Source organism: Hippopotamus amphibius, chromosome 6 (genome assembly GCF_030028045.1).
Source record: "Hippopotamus amphibius kiboko isolate mHipAmp2 chromosome 6, mHipAmp2.hap2, whole genome shotgun sequence".
NCBI lineage: Eukaryota > Metazoa > Chordata > Mammalia > Artiodactyla > Hippopotamidae > Hippopotamus > Hippopotamus amphibius.
In genome coordinates, this window is record NC_080191.1 from 62,762,299 (window position 1) to 62,776,766 (window position 14,468).

The 14,468-nt window shown below is 37.6% G+C and overlaps 1 protein-coding gene and 1 non-coding gene across 2 annotated transcripts in view; one reads left to right on the plus strand and one right to left on the minus strand.

The window, feature by feature from the left end:
• SLC17A5 (solute carrier family 17 member 5) overlaps positions 1-14,468 on the minus strand; it is a 57,312-nt gene that overhangs the window by 19,641 nt on the left and 23,203 nt on the right. Inside the window, exon 7 of the mRNA XM_057740040.1 lies at positions 4,752-4,910. Within this exon, the coding sequence (XP_057596023.1) occupies positions 4,752-4,910 (159 nt within the window). The remainder of the gene's footprint in view (positions 1-4,751; positions 4,911-14,468) is intronic.
• On the plus strand, positions 13,306-13,411 carry LOC130856177 (U6 spliceosomal RNA). The gene has a single exon (XR_009054474.1). It is a non-coding gene; the product is annotated as a U6 spliceosomal RNA (small nuclear RNA).

Below are 14,468 nucleotides of genomic sequence, written 5' to 3' on the forward strand. Positions count from 1 at the left end.
GATCCCCCACCTTTTTTTGTTTTAAATTCAATTTTATTTATTTATTATTTTTTTGGGCTGCGCTGGGTCTCTGTTGCTGCGTGCAGGCTTTCTCTCGTTGTGGTGAGCGGGGTCTACTCTTTGTTGTGGTGCGTGGGCTTCTCAGTGCGGTGGCTTCTCTTGTTGTGGAGCATGGGTTCTAGGCACGCAGGCTTCAGTAGTTGCGGTGCGTGGGCTCAGTAGTTGCGGCACATGGGCTTAGTTGCTCCGTGGCATGTGGGATCCTCCTAGACCAGGGCTTGAACCCATGTCCCTTGCATTGGCAGGCGGATTCTCAACCACTGTGCCGCCAGGGAAGTCCCAAGATTCCCCCACCTTAAGGATGACGAGGATGCCTCCCACATGGAAGAAGTAGATTAGGAGTTTCTACCTGCAGACTTTGTTTCCTCTGTATGGTGGTCCCCATGGCTCCCCTAGCAGCAGCCCCAGTGGCCCTGGCCCACCTGGCTCCCTCTTCTGACATCTAGTGGTTTTATTTCTGTCCTTCTGTCTAAGGCAGGATACAAGGGCCTTAAGCCCTATCCCTTTCCACATTTGACACGGGGTTTGGATGTTGTGTATCCTGCTTTTTTGTTTATTTTGTTCTGAAATTAAAGTACACAAAATAAAGAAGATGTTAAAAGTTAAAAAAGTGCCTGGGGCACTCGTGCTTTGAGCAGAGGACAAAGGCAATGAGGTGACAGAGAGAGCTCTATTTTTTCCTCTCTTTTACTTTGCATCACCACATAAACAAAATGAAAATACTATGAGATATGAAACAGAATTTATCATGGAAATGTGTTATTTGCTTTGTAGGAAATGATTCTACAGTCAGCTTTTTAGGAAATCACAAACTCTGTAAAATGAAGAAAACATACTAAAAAAAAAAAAAAAAGAAATTTCTTTCCTCTATTCATTTTTCCTTAAGCACAAACCTGAGGTGCCAAGCCTAAATGGCCCAATTCTGCTAAAAACAAAAGTTTTTTATAGTCTGAGAGAGATGGGTACACCTGTTAGAGATTTACAAACACAAAAAAGGTAGAAAGATATTTTAACATTGATATTTAAATTTGGTAATAATTCTATCTAAGCATCACTAATGGTACAGATCAGCAAAATTTGTTAATATTTTAAATTTAAGTGTGCTTAAGAAAAGATTTAATTCTTTTCATCATAGTTTGTGGTCTATTTTCAGATGTTGCATGCTTCCAGTTCTACTTCTGTGGCTGAAGATTTTTGTTTCTTTCTGGTATTAAGCTGAGTAATTTCCTCTTTAGATTTTATTCCATTTAGAATTCTGCATAGTGGGATCACATCTGTCATTCATCTACACATGAATGAACTGCAGCAAATAGAGAAGAGAATTTTCTCATCTTGGCCTTGTCCTCTGGTGGGATAAAACCGATAATTCATCAGCGTTACTGAATTTTTCCACTTAAAAGTCCAATGGTAAAAACTCTCCTGACAACCTAAAACTGCTAAAATCTTCAACATTTATATATCCATGGGTATCCTCCACAGTTGTTAAGCATTCTGTTCAAGGATATGGTTCCTTGTATTTATTTATTAAAAAACCCGATTCCAGAATGTTAATATCCAAAATAGGTTAACAGATATTGCTTCAACTCTCACTGAACTATAAGAAATAGGCACACTAGGACAAAACTAGGAGAAAAGAAAAGTGGTGATAGGGACATTCCTGGTGCACAGTGCATAAGACTCCGTGCTCCCAACACAGGGGGCCCAGGTTCGATCCCTGGTCAGGGAACTAGATCCCACAAGCGTGTGCAACCAAATAAATAAATATTAAAAAAAAAAGAAAGAGGAAAAAAAAGTGATGATAGGTAGTGAAACTAAACTTATGTAACAAAGCAAGCTTGTAACAAAGGATCAAGAGCTTTAAAATTGTTAATTAATAAGATTATAATTCTAAATACAATGCTTCTCAAAGTAAGCTTTATTTTGAACAAAGGCCATTTCATGAATGTAATATGCTGATTTTTCAAGGAAAAATAATACATTAAAAAAGAGGCTTCTATACAACAAGAGACATTTTCAAACTCTATTCACATTTCTTTTAATTCTGATTCAGAAAGAAAATGCCTTTTTTGGGATGAAAATGCAAGAAAAAAGATTCTGGTTTTAAAGTCTCTCATTATAGAACAAAAAAAATTAATGAAAAATAAATGAAGGCAATTAAGTACATATATTAATTACCAGTCAGCTATTGATATTTCATTCTTTCTATAGTTCTCATGGGAAAATTTCAAATAGAAGCATCAGTGGAATGATCTTTAAATTTAAATGCAATTTGTCACTATGGTAGGAGACTACACTCAAGCTGTGTTATCCAAGCTTTCCTAAGAGAGCTTAGGAAAAACAAGGTTGCTAGCAACAAATCTATCCCATGCTATCGGTAAAGCCTCATTTCAGTTTAACTTCTGTCAATGCAATTGGTGGATATATTTCTGATATATAACAGATCTCGTTTTTCAAAAGTAGCCAGAGGAGTTCTTCACAGCTTAGCTGTCTGGGTGAAGTTTAAGGTTTGGTCCACGTGGCCAATGTTTTCAGCATGCTTTGGAAGTGAGGTGACTGAACGGTGCACTCTAACAGTCTTGACAGCTCTAAGTCCATGTAACCAATGCAGCTGTGCAGTCAGCCTTGATATCTTTACATTCACCACCGAGGCTGCTGCTTCACTTCCAGGGCTTCCACTTTGTGACTGAGTCATAGTCCACTGTGGAATATATCATATTTTGTTTATCTGTTCATCAGCTGATACACACTTGGGTTGTTTCTACTTTTTTGTTATGAATAATAATGTTATGAACTTTTGTGTACATGTACCTATACATGTTTTTGTGTGCACATATGTTTTCAGTTCTCTTGGGTATAGACCCAGGAATGGAATTTCTGGTTTATAATAATAACTTTATGTTTAACTTTCTGAGCAATTGCCAAACTGTTTTCCATAGTGGCTACACCACATCCCCACCAGCAATGTATGAGGGTTCCATTTCCTCTACATCCTCAGCAACACTTGTTATTTTCTGGCTTTTTGATTCTAATAGGTGAGAAGTGGTATCTCATTATGGTTTTGAGTTCCATTTCTGTAGTGAGTAATGATGTTGAGCATCTTTACACGGGCTTATTGGTTATTTGCATATCTTCTTTGGAGAAATGTCTATTCATATCCTTTGCCCATTTAAAAAATTGGGTTATTTATCTTTTTATTATTGAGTTATATAAATTCTTTATATATTCTGAATACTAGATCCTTATCAAATATATGATTTGCAAATATTTTCTCCCATTCAATAGGTTTTCATCCTTGATAGTGTCCTTTGAGGCACAAAAGTTGTTGATTTTAATGAAGCCTAATTTATCTATTTTTTCCTTTGGTCATGTGTGCTTTTGGTGTCATATGTAAGAAACTGCTTGTCTAGTCCAAGGTCACAAAGATGTACACTTCTAAGAGTTTTATCATTTTAGCTCCAACCATTTACATCTTTGATTTACTCTTCATTTTGAAGGCAAAACCACTACCAATTTTCCTTACAAACTGTGCCTCCTTCTCTTTAGGTTTTTCTTCAATCTCTTTAAAGACAAAATCTGTCAACATAGAGATAATAGGAATTGCCTCAGTTTGATGAGTTCCAAAGGAACTGGCAGTTTTAGGGAGGTCTGTCTTTTTTATTTTTATTTTTTTTGTCTTCTTTTTTTTCATTAAGGTGAAATCCACACACAAAAAAAATAATATTAAAGTATACAATTCAGTGACCTTGAGTAAATTCACTATGTTGGACAACCACCACTTCTATTGCTCCAAAACATTTCATCACCCCAAAAGAAAGCCTTGTACCCATTAAGCAATCACTTCTCATGTCTCCCTCCTCCTATCCCCCTTCAAACACCAATCTGCTTCCTGTCTCAATGGGTTTACCTATTCTATATATTTCATATAAATGAAATCATGCAATATGTGACTTTTTATGTCTGACTTCTTTCACTTAGTACAATGCTTTCAAGGTTTATTTATATTGTATCATGTATCAGTACTTCATTTCTTTTAATTGCTGAATAATATTCCACTGTATGTGTATACGATATTTATTTATCCACTCATCTCCTGGTGGACATTTGTGTTGTTTCCACCTTTTGGCTCTTGCAAATAGTTCTATCATGAAGGCTTGTGTGCAAGTTATTTGTTTTTTGAGGGATCACTTTATAGTTTTTTCCACAGTGGCTGTGCCAGTTTACATTCCCACCAGCAATGTATAAGAGTTCTAATTTCTCCATATCCTTACCAACACTTCAGGGAGGTCTGTCTTATATAGCTTTGCAACTATAGCTCTGCCAACGCCTAGATAACACTGCAGAACAATCTCTGTACAGAACCTTATGTCTCCTAGCGCCCCTCTCGGTTGCCAGTAGAGTTGGGCTACCATCTCTTTTAGAAGGGAATATGGTACCACCTGCCTTTGTCATCTGAGATCCTGGCATGTTACTGGGACTAGTAACAGCTTCACAGTTAAAGGGGATACCAGCCAAGATACCCTGAACCAAGAGTTAACACACACAGAGGAAAGGAACAAGCAAGGCTAAAAAGAGCAGTCTCTAGAATTTAGTATATCAGATTAAAATGGAAGATGCAAAATAACTGAGTTTCACATAGATAAAAACAAATTCTGTATACTCTCTACAAGAAGAAGATGCTTATTTTTTCTTACCTCTTGAATATTGAACCTTAGGACCTCCTTCATATAAGTAGGCAATAAAGTCAACAAAGTATAAAAAGTCCAGTTGTAAGAAAAATGTGCAACTACAATAGCCCACAGTGGCAGTGATCTCAGCATGGGTGTCCACGGTACTGACTTCTCTGAAGAGAGCTGAAAAAAAAAACAAAAACAAAAAAACAAACCCAGGTGTAATTAGGATAAGCTACAGCTATGTTCATGCTATGTTTAGATCTGTATCTAATCCGCTAAAATTCTATCTAGAACAGATTATTAACCTTGGTTAATAAATCCCAGATTTTTAAGCAACTCCTTTAAGATATTCAACAGCAATAGAATCTCCATGATTCAGATTTGAAGAAAAAACAGAAATGTAATCTTAGAGGTAAAATGTCAAACTAAATCTTCCTTATGAAAATATTTCTTATAAATATTCCTTATGAATGTCAGAAATCACCTGCAGCATTAATTTCTCCATCTAAAAAAAATAGAGGACAGTTTAATAATCAAATTCAGAGGCTGACATATGGGCAAAGGAAAGAAATTGGAAGTCCTATTAGAATTCATATTTCATTCTTCAATTTTTATTCAATTACAACAATTTATAGAAGCTGTGCAATAAAAGGTTTTTTATGTAGCCATCTGGAGTAACAGTCTTCAAAGCACGGTATAAGCATCCCAGGGGTAGTATGGTGTGGAAAACATAATAGATCTTCTATCTATACTCACTTTTATTCTAAAAAAAGAAATTAAGCTCTATTAATATTTGACAAAAAGGTTGGCTCTGGAATATGTCAGACCATCACATATTGTATGGTCTCCCCCGTTAAAAGGGATTAATGGCATCCTTACTTGTTGGTCTGCCCTCGGTGTAGTATCACAGCATATTACAGTTTATACCTGCCTTTTAAAATGGATTTTATTATCCAGTTTTAATTAAAACAAATCTACACAATCAACAATGTCTTCAAAAGATTCTTAAGGAGAAAAGAAGAGAGAAAGAAGTCTCAATTCTGTAAGTACGAGTGAACACTAAGAAAATAGTAGACTTGACACTTTTCCTCAAGAGTCCTTTGCCAGCTACTTCACCAGGCAAAATAATGGCAGGCTCATCAAATACACCGTATTCAAACACACTACTCCCATTAAACAACATATCATTGCTAACTTTTAAGTGATAAAATGGTTTTTCCTATTAAAATTCAAAACTTTACGTACATACTGTTTATTTCACCTTATTCACCCTTTGAAGAGTCTAACTGCATGTTTTATAATATACATAGGTACAGTAGTGCATGTACATAACCATAAAAATATGCATATATTCAGATCGTTAACACCCCCCCACCCCCCCCGCCCTTTATTGATGCATGAAAAGCCTGAAGACCACTGGCCTGGGAAATCAGTTCCTTACATTTCCTATATACTGAGGTTCTGCTGTGTCTTCCTCAAAAGCTAGAGCAATCTGTTTCTGCTTCCAGGGTTCACTATTATTTTAAAAAGAGGAAGAACCAGTATTAACTTTCCTGTGGCCTTTTTTCTAGGAACTTCTGATGTGACTAAGTAGATATGCTCTTGTGTTCTCACTATGTATCAAAGATGTAGGGGATGTGGGGGAAGAGAAGGAGAGGGGACTTTTTTTTATATATCAGTGCTTCTTGATTCCAGCTATGCTTCAGCATCATCTTTGACACTTCAAAATTACAGATGGCTGCGTTCTATCCCAGGTCTGCTGAATCAAAGCCAAAGCCAAACTTCTGAGTGGAAGGCCAAGGTGTATATTTTAAAAGGCTTCCCTGGCGATTCTACACAGCAGTGGTTCCCAAACTTTGCTGCACTTTAGAATTACCAGGGGAGCTTAAAAAAAACCCAAGGCCAATATTACACCTGAGACCAATTAAATCAGGTTGGTGGACTTCTCTGGTGGTGCAGTGGTTAAGAATCCACCTGCCAATGCAGGGAATGTAGGTTCAATCCCTGGTCCGGGAAGATTCCGTATGCTGCAGAGCAACTAAGCCCGTGCACCACAACTACTGAGCCTGCACTCTAGAGCCTGTGAACCACAACTACTGAAGCCCATGTGCCTAGGGCCTGTGCTCTGCAACAAGAGAAGCCACTGCAATAAGCCTGTGCACCGCAGTGGAGACTAGCACCTGCTTGCTACAACTAGAGAAAGTCTGCACGCAGCAACAAAGACCCAACACAGCCAATAAATAAATAGATAAATTAATTAATTAAAAAAAGTGACCTAATTAAAAACAATCAGGTTGGGAGGTGGGTAGGAGGTAGATGGCAGTATTTTTTTTTTTTTTTTTTTGGCACACGGGCTTAGTTGCTCCGTGGCATGTGGGATCTTCCTGGAGCTGGGATCGAACCCGTGACCTCTGCATTGTCAGGCGGATTCTTAACCACTGCGCCACCTAGGAAGCCCGGTGGCAGTATTTTTTAAAGATCCCCAGGTGATTTCAAAGTATAGCAAACTTTGGGATCCACTGCTGTAGTAATTAAAGAATTCTGCAACATCCCCCCTGCATCCCAGTGCCCTGCCACCCCTTGCTTGAAAATCTTAGGACCAAGAGGAAGGAAAAAAACCAGTCTAGAGATTTTAGAGTTTAAAGGAATTTGGAATATAGCTCTTTTTATATGGCTTTGAAACTCACAAAGGAAATGAAATCACACTTCTTTGTTGAAAGATATGAGCTTAAATGTATCTGATCTTTGAAAACTAAATATATTCTGAATAATGTATTCCCCCCTCCTGGAAATATAAACTTCAGTGTGAAATAGGTAATAATTTTAAGACTCATGTTGTATGTATTTACACTTACTGATGATGACATTTTCGAAGAATATATGGCTCTGATAATAGCTTTTGTAGCTTTTCACCAGTATTCAGGCATAATCTTGCCTGTACAAATGAAGCAAAACTGAAGCAAAGTGAGCCATACTGGAATATTTTCACAGTCTATCAGCTGAATTTTTGATAATCTGATGTTTTTGGATAATCACTCAACCACAACCAGCTATATGTGGAGAGTGACGTCAGCAAGATGGCCAAATAATATGTCCCCTCTTGGTATCCACTGTCCTCTGGCCCCAACAACAATTTGGCATCCATCCATGGACAAAAGTGCTTTTCTGGGGGCAGCGGGATCTAGAAACTTGCCAAGGGACCTGGCAGGAGTCTTGCATGCCTGTGTATTGGGTAAAAGACTCATAAACACTCATCAAACTCATAAAAACAGAGAATAAAATGGTGGTTGCCAGGGGCTGGAGAGTGGGAGAAATAGAGAAGATGTCAGTCAAAGGGTACAAACTTCCAGTTATAAGATGAATAAGTTCTAGGGCTCTAATGTATAGATAGCATGGTGACTATAGTTAACAATACTCTATTATTAATTATTTTTACTTTTTTTTTTTTTGGCATGCGGGATCTTAGTTCCCCGACCAGGGATCGAACCCATGACCTCAGCAGTGGAAGCATGGAGTCTTAACCACTGGAACCGCCAGGGAAGTCCCAACAATACTCTATTATACATTTGAAAGCTGTTAAGGGAGTAGATCTTAAATGTTCTCACCATAAAAAAGAAATGGTAATTATGTGAGATGATGGAGGTGTTAACTAACCCCATTGTGGTCATCATTTTGTAATAAATAAATGTATCAAATCATCATGTTGTACATCTTAAATTTACATAATGCTATATGTGTCAATTATGTCTTAATAAAGCTGGGGGGGAAAAGACCAGCCGTAGGTCCAACATATAAGCCTGACATGCAGCAAGATCTCAATAGCTATTTATCACATGAATATGAGGCCCACAGAGTTAGAGGTTTGGAAAGAAGAATATGATATGTAAATGTCAGTGTTCATTTGTAAACTGAGTACAAAACAACAGTTTTCTTTTCTCCTAACGAGAATTGTGAGATCAATTTATAGTGTTTCCACATTATAAGTTATATTTTAGAGGTGAAAAATCTTCATTTATAAAAACATTCAAGTTAAAGGTAAAATTTTAAAGGTTACTAGGAGAAACTATCCAATTATCTGTGGCAGACATTTAAAAAATCCTTCAAGGTTTTAAGGTAGCACTGTCTAATACAACTTTTCACAATGCTGGAAATGTTCTATACCTGCATTGCCCAATATGGTAATCAGTAGCCCTATTATAAGCCTTTGCAATAGGGCTAGTGTGACTGAGGGACTGAATTTTCAGTTAAATGAATCTAAATTAAAATTTAATAACCACAATAAGAGTCTGCCTGCCAATGCAGGGGACATGGGTTCGACTCTTGGTCTGGGAAGATCGCACATGCCACGAAGCAATTAAGCCTGTGCACCACAACTACTGAACTTGTGCTCTAGAGCCCACAAGCCACAACAATTGAGCCTGCGTGCCACAACTACTGAAGCCTGCGTGCCTAGAGTCTGTGCTCTGCAACAAGAGAAGCCACCGCACCGAGAAGCCTGCGCATCGCAATGAAGAGTAACCGCCCCCACTCGCTGCAACTAGAGAAAGCCTGCACATAGCAATGAAGACCCAATGCAGCCAATAAATAAATAAATAAATAAATAAATTGATAAAAAAATTTAATAACCATAAGGGCTAGTGGCTACCATAATGGACAGCAAAAGTTGAAGGTAAGACCTTAATAAAGTACAAAACAGCTTTTTCTGATGCTCTAGTTAAGAAATGATTCTCTTGCTACTGTCAGAAGTGACTTGTCAGTCAAGCAATGTCACACACACTCTCCATGGCTTCATTATACCTAAATGTTGGCAAAGCACATTACAAAAGTTCTTATCAGAGTTCTACATTCTTCTAAAATGCCACTGATGATGAATGAAAATATACTGGGAAGGAAATTTTTTAACCGTTCAGATCATTTGCCCAGCCAACATTTTGAAAGCAAATTTTCTTCAAATATTTGAGTAAGGTAATTTCTGAAGGAACAATCAATGAGGTCTTGAATCTTGTATAGAGAATGTACCATTAAATTAGTAATAATAGCTCAGACAGCTTTTTTTTTCATACAAGTTGAAGCAGAAAAGGACAAAACAAAAATGTATTTGCTGTCAAATGTGCAAGATCTTCTAGACTATAGGAAGGGTAAGGTCACTCAACAACATTTGAGTATCTTCTATGTGCAACTTCACAAAAAAATGTTTTCCTGTCAAACGCAAGTGAAAGCAAATTGGTTTAGAAAAAGCTGCATGCAATACATGTTCTTAAGTTAGGGCAACTAAATGTTCAAGCCAAAGCCCACATTTGCTTCATAAGGCTGCAAAATTGCATACTCTTTCTAAACAGTATAAAAGAGAAGCAAAACAGTTATAAAACATGCTGTCCTTAAGACTTCAAGTAAAGGGAAAAAACCAATACCAGATCTACTGAGGAAAGTAAATTTCAGTGGGTGAAGTGGTAATGTATTAACAATTTTTTTTAAAAAGAGACCTTTATATACCATGTTCTTGGACTGGAAGAATGTCTTAACAATTTTTTAAAAAAGAGATCTTCATATACTGTGTTCTTGGATTGGAAGAATTAATATTGTTAAAATGACCATGCTACCCAAGGCAATCTACAGATTCAATGCAATCTCTATCAGGATACCAATGACATTTTGCACAGAACCACAACAAATAATTTTAAAATTTGTATGGAAACATAAAAGACTTTGAGTAGCCAAAACAACCTTGAGAAAGAAGAACAGAGCTGCATGAATATGCTCCCTGACTTCAGGTTATACTATAAAGCTATGGGAATGAAAACAGTATGCTACCGGCACAAAAACAAACACATGGATCAGTGGAACAGAATAGAAAGCCCAGAAATAAACCCAGGCACGTATGGTCAAATAATCTATGATAAAGGAGGCAAGAATATACAATGAAGAAAAGACAGTTTCTTCAATAAGTGGTGCTGGGAAAACTGGTCAGCTACACGTAAAAGAAAAAAATAGAACATTCTCTAACACCATACACAAAAGTAAACTAAAAATGGATTAAAGACCTAAATGTAAGACTGAATACCATAAAATTCCTAGAGGAAAACATAGGCAGAATACTCTCTGACATAAATCGTAGCAATATTTTTTTGGATCGCTCTCCTAAAGCAAAGTAAATAAAAGCAAAAATAAACAAATGGGATCTAATTAAACTTAAAAGCTTTTGCACAGCAAAGGAAACCATCAACAAAATGAAAAGACAACCTACTGAGTGGGAGAATATATTTGCAAATGGTATGACTGATAGGGGGTTAATATCCAATGTATATATACAGCACATACAACTCAACATCAAAAAAACAAACAACCTGATTAAAAAATGGAAAGAAGAACTGAATAGACATTTTTCCAAAGAGGAGATGCAGATGGCCAACAGGCACCTGAAGAGATGCTCAACATGGCTAATCATCAGGGAAATGCAAATCAAAACCACAATGAGATATCACCTCACATCTGTCAGAATGGCAATTACCAAAAAGAACACAAATAACAAATGTTGCAAGGATGTGGAGAAAAGGGAAGCCTTATACATTGCTGGTGGGAACGTAAATTGGTGCAGTCACTGTGGAAAACAGTATGGAGGTTTCTCAAAAAACTAAAAGTAGAGTTACCATATGACCTAGCAATTCCACTCCTGGGTACATAACCGAAAAAAACAAAAACTCTAATTGGAAAAGATACACACATGCCAATGTTCATAGCAGCATTATTTGTAATTGCTAAGATATGGAAGTAACCTAAGTGTCCATCAGCAGATGAATGGATAAAGAGGATATGGTATATATACACAGTGGAATACTACTCAGCTGTAAAAAAGAATGAAATTTTGCCATTTGCAGCAACATGGATGGACTTGGAGGGCATCATGCTAAGTGAAATAAGTCAGAAAGGAAAAGACAAATACTGTATGATATCACTTGTGGAATCTAAAAAATACAGCAAACTAGTGAAGACAACAAAAAAGAAGCTGACACAGATACAGAGAAAAAAACTAATGGTTAGTAGTGGGGAGAGGGAAGAGGCGAGGGCCAAGATAGGGGTAGGGAATAAGGAGGTACAAACTATTAGGTACACAGTAAGCTACAAAGACATATTGTACCATACGGGGAATATAGCCAGTATTTTATAATAACTGTAAATGGAGCATAACCTTCAAAAATTGTGACTCACTATATTATACACCTGTACCTTACATAATATTGTACATCAACTATACTTCAATTTTAAAAAAGAGAGAGAGAGAGGCACTGCTTTGGGAAAAATCCCCACTGTTCTCCTTACTTGTTGCAAGTAATAATAAATCATTCCTTCTCCACCTCAAAAAAAAGAAAAAGGGGGGGCGGGGACATCTTCAACACAGAGCAGTAGTTGATGATCTTAAAGCACTCCCTAGTTGCTATAGGCAGTCTAGCTCATGGGAGCTAGTCATGAGCTGGCCTTCTGAGTTCACCTGCAGAGTGCCCTGAAGATTTTATTCCTCTCCTGTAACATATCTGAATCAGAATTAGAACTATACATGCTGTCATAAATGTAGAATCTACTTATTGTAAGGATGAAACCACGTTTCTGTCTATGAGAACAGGCCTTTTCTTAGCTGGATAACTGAGAAAGCATTCTAACTGGAACTCCTGGTTATCTGGCTCAGACCTTCTATCCTTAAAGCTGTTAGCGTAAGCTTTATAAAACTCAAAACCTCACTCTGTCACTTCAAGTTTACAAACAGTTCACTTGGCATCCCAGTGCCTAAAGGATAAAGTCTAAGCTCCTCAGTGGCACATACCGGACGCCTCGTGACCAGGCTTCTGACCACACCCTACATCTCCTGCCACTCTCTGCCTCTGCCTTTTACCTGTGGGAATATCTGACTCCTGGCACTGTCCTGGCACTGGAAAGTGATACTGGCAGGTATCACTCTCACTCTTCTGTCTCTGCTTATACCACATCCTTGGCCTGGGATGCCCACATATCTCTCACTCTCCCAATTTGCCTGGTTAACTCCAACTTCTCTTTCAAGATGGTTCAGATACAGTTTTTACCAGTAAGGAAGAAACAAGCAGCCCCTGGCTGCTGTCCCTTGAGCTGGCCTGCTTCTAACAGCTGGGCCGCAGTGTGCTCCTGCTGACTGTGAATAAAAGCCACTCTGTAAGAATGAGGGAACAAGACAAACAGGCTACTCCTTAATCACCACTGAGTGCAGACAAAAGCAAGAATGTATTCCTGAAAAAAAAAAAAAAAAGAATGTATGAACCACACAAAGGAGCAAAACCTTCCTCTCCCGGCTAATGTGAGTGACTGCTGCTTCTCTAACAATTACAGCCTCAGCCCCACCTTCTAGATAAAAATTAAGATCATCAGCCACAGAATTGCTACAGCTTTCTCAACAGCACCAATTCCAGAGCAAACAGTGGCTCTTTAAACCCTCCCCAAAGTCAACTAACACAAGTCTAAACTCTAACAAGCTGCCCTGGACACTCACTGAGATGCACTTTGGTTCCTCATGGTGTGCTTTCTTTTTCACTGCAACAAAGCAAGAAAACCTGTGCTCACTTTGGCAGCACATGTACTAAAACTGGAGTGATACAGAGAAGATAAGCATGGCCCCTGCACAAAGATGACATGCAAATTCGTGGAGCTTCCATATTTAAAAAAAAAAAAAAAAGCAAGAAACCTCTTTGTTCAACTACAGGTATGCTGCTAATGGTCCTCGACCAGAGAGCATCAACACCAGAGCTTTTCCTGTTGTATCTGTCCCCAGGCTGGCGGAGGACCCTTGCCTTCTCTGTACTAAAGATGTACTGTGTAACCTGTAGCACAGCATTGTTGAGCCTGTATTATATTGAAATTCTGTTCATCTATGTCTGTCTCCCTCTGGAGATCACAGGTCCCACAGGAACCATGCCTTGTTCATTTCCTCTCTCAGATTAACCTTTTAGTCCTCAGTACCTAGAAAAAGAACCTAGGACATAGTAAGCTCTCAAAAAAGGTTTAAGGAATGAATGAAGTACAGCAGATGCTGAACATTTCTTGGATCCAATATTTAAAAGTGGAGCTTCATGTAACACAGTATTTTATGATATTTTGAACTAGTGTCATCTGGTTTAAGAATGCAGTTTGGAGTTCTATAAAACCTAAGTCCCCTAATTCCTCTTGCTTCTGAATATTCCAATTTCTGAAGCATATGGAAAAACAGGTTAACCTTAGGTTTGGATAAAGGACAGATTTAGGCACATATTAACCTAGCTTTTAAAAAAATCTAAAGAAACTAAAAGATAAGTCCATAAAAATAATGATAAAAATGAAGTTTTAGAAGCAAGTTGTTAACCGTCAATGCTGAGAAAATGTGAGAAAACATCGTGTTTTTTTTTTTTTAAACTGAAGTATAGTTGACTTACAATATTATATTAGTTTCAGGTGTACAAAAGAGTAATTCAATATTTTTATAGATTATTCTCCATATGAACTTATTATAAAATGTTGACTATATTTCTGTGCTGTACATTACATCCTTATAGCTTATTCATTTTACCTAGTGGTTTGTACCTCCTACTCCCCTTCAACTATCTTGCCTCTGCCCTCACACCTCTCCCTCTGGTAACCACCAGTTTGTTCTCTGTGTCTATGAGCCTGTTTCTGTTTAATATTTGTTCGTTTTATTTTTTAGATTCCACATATAAATGAAAAGACATAGTATTTGTCTTTCTC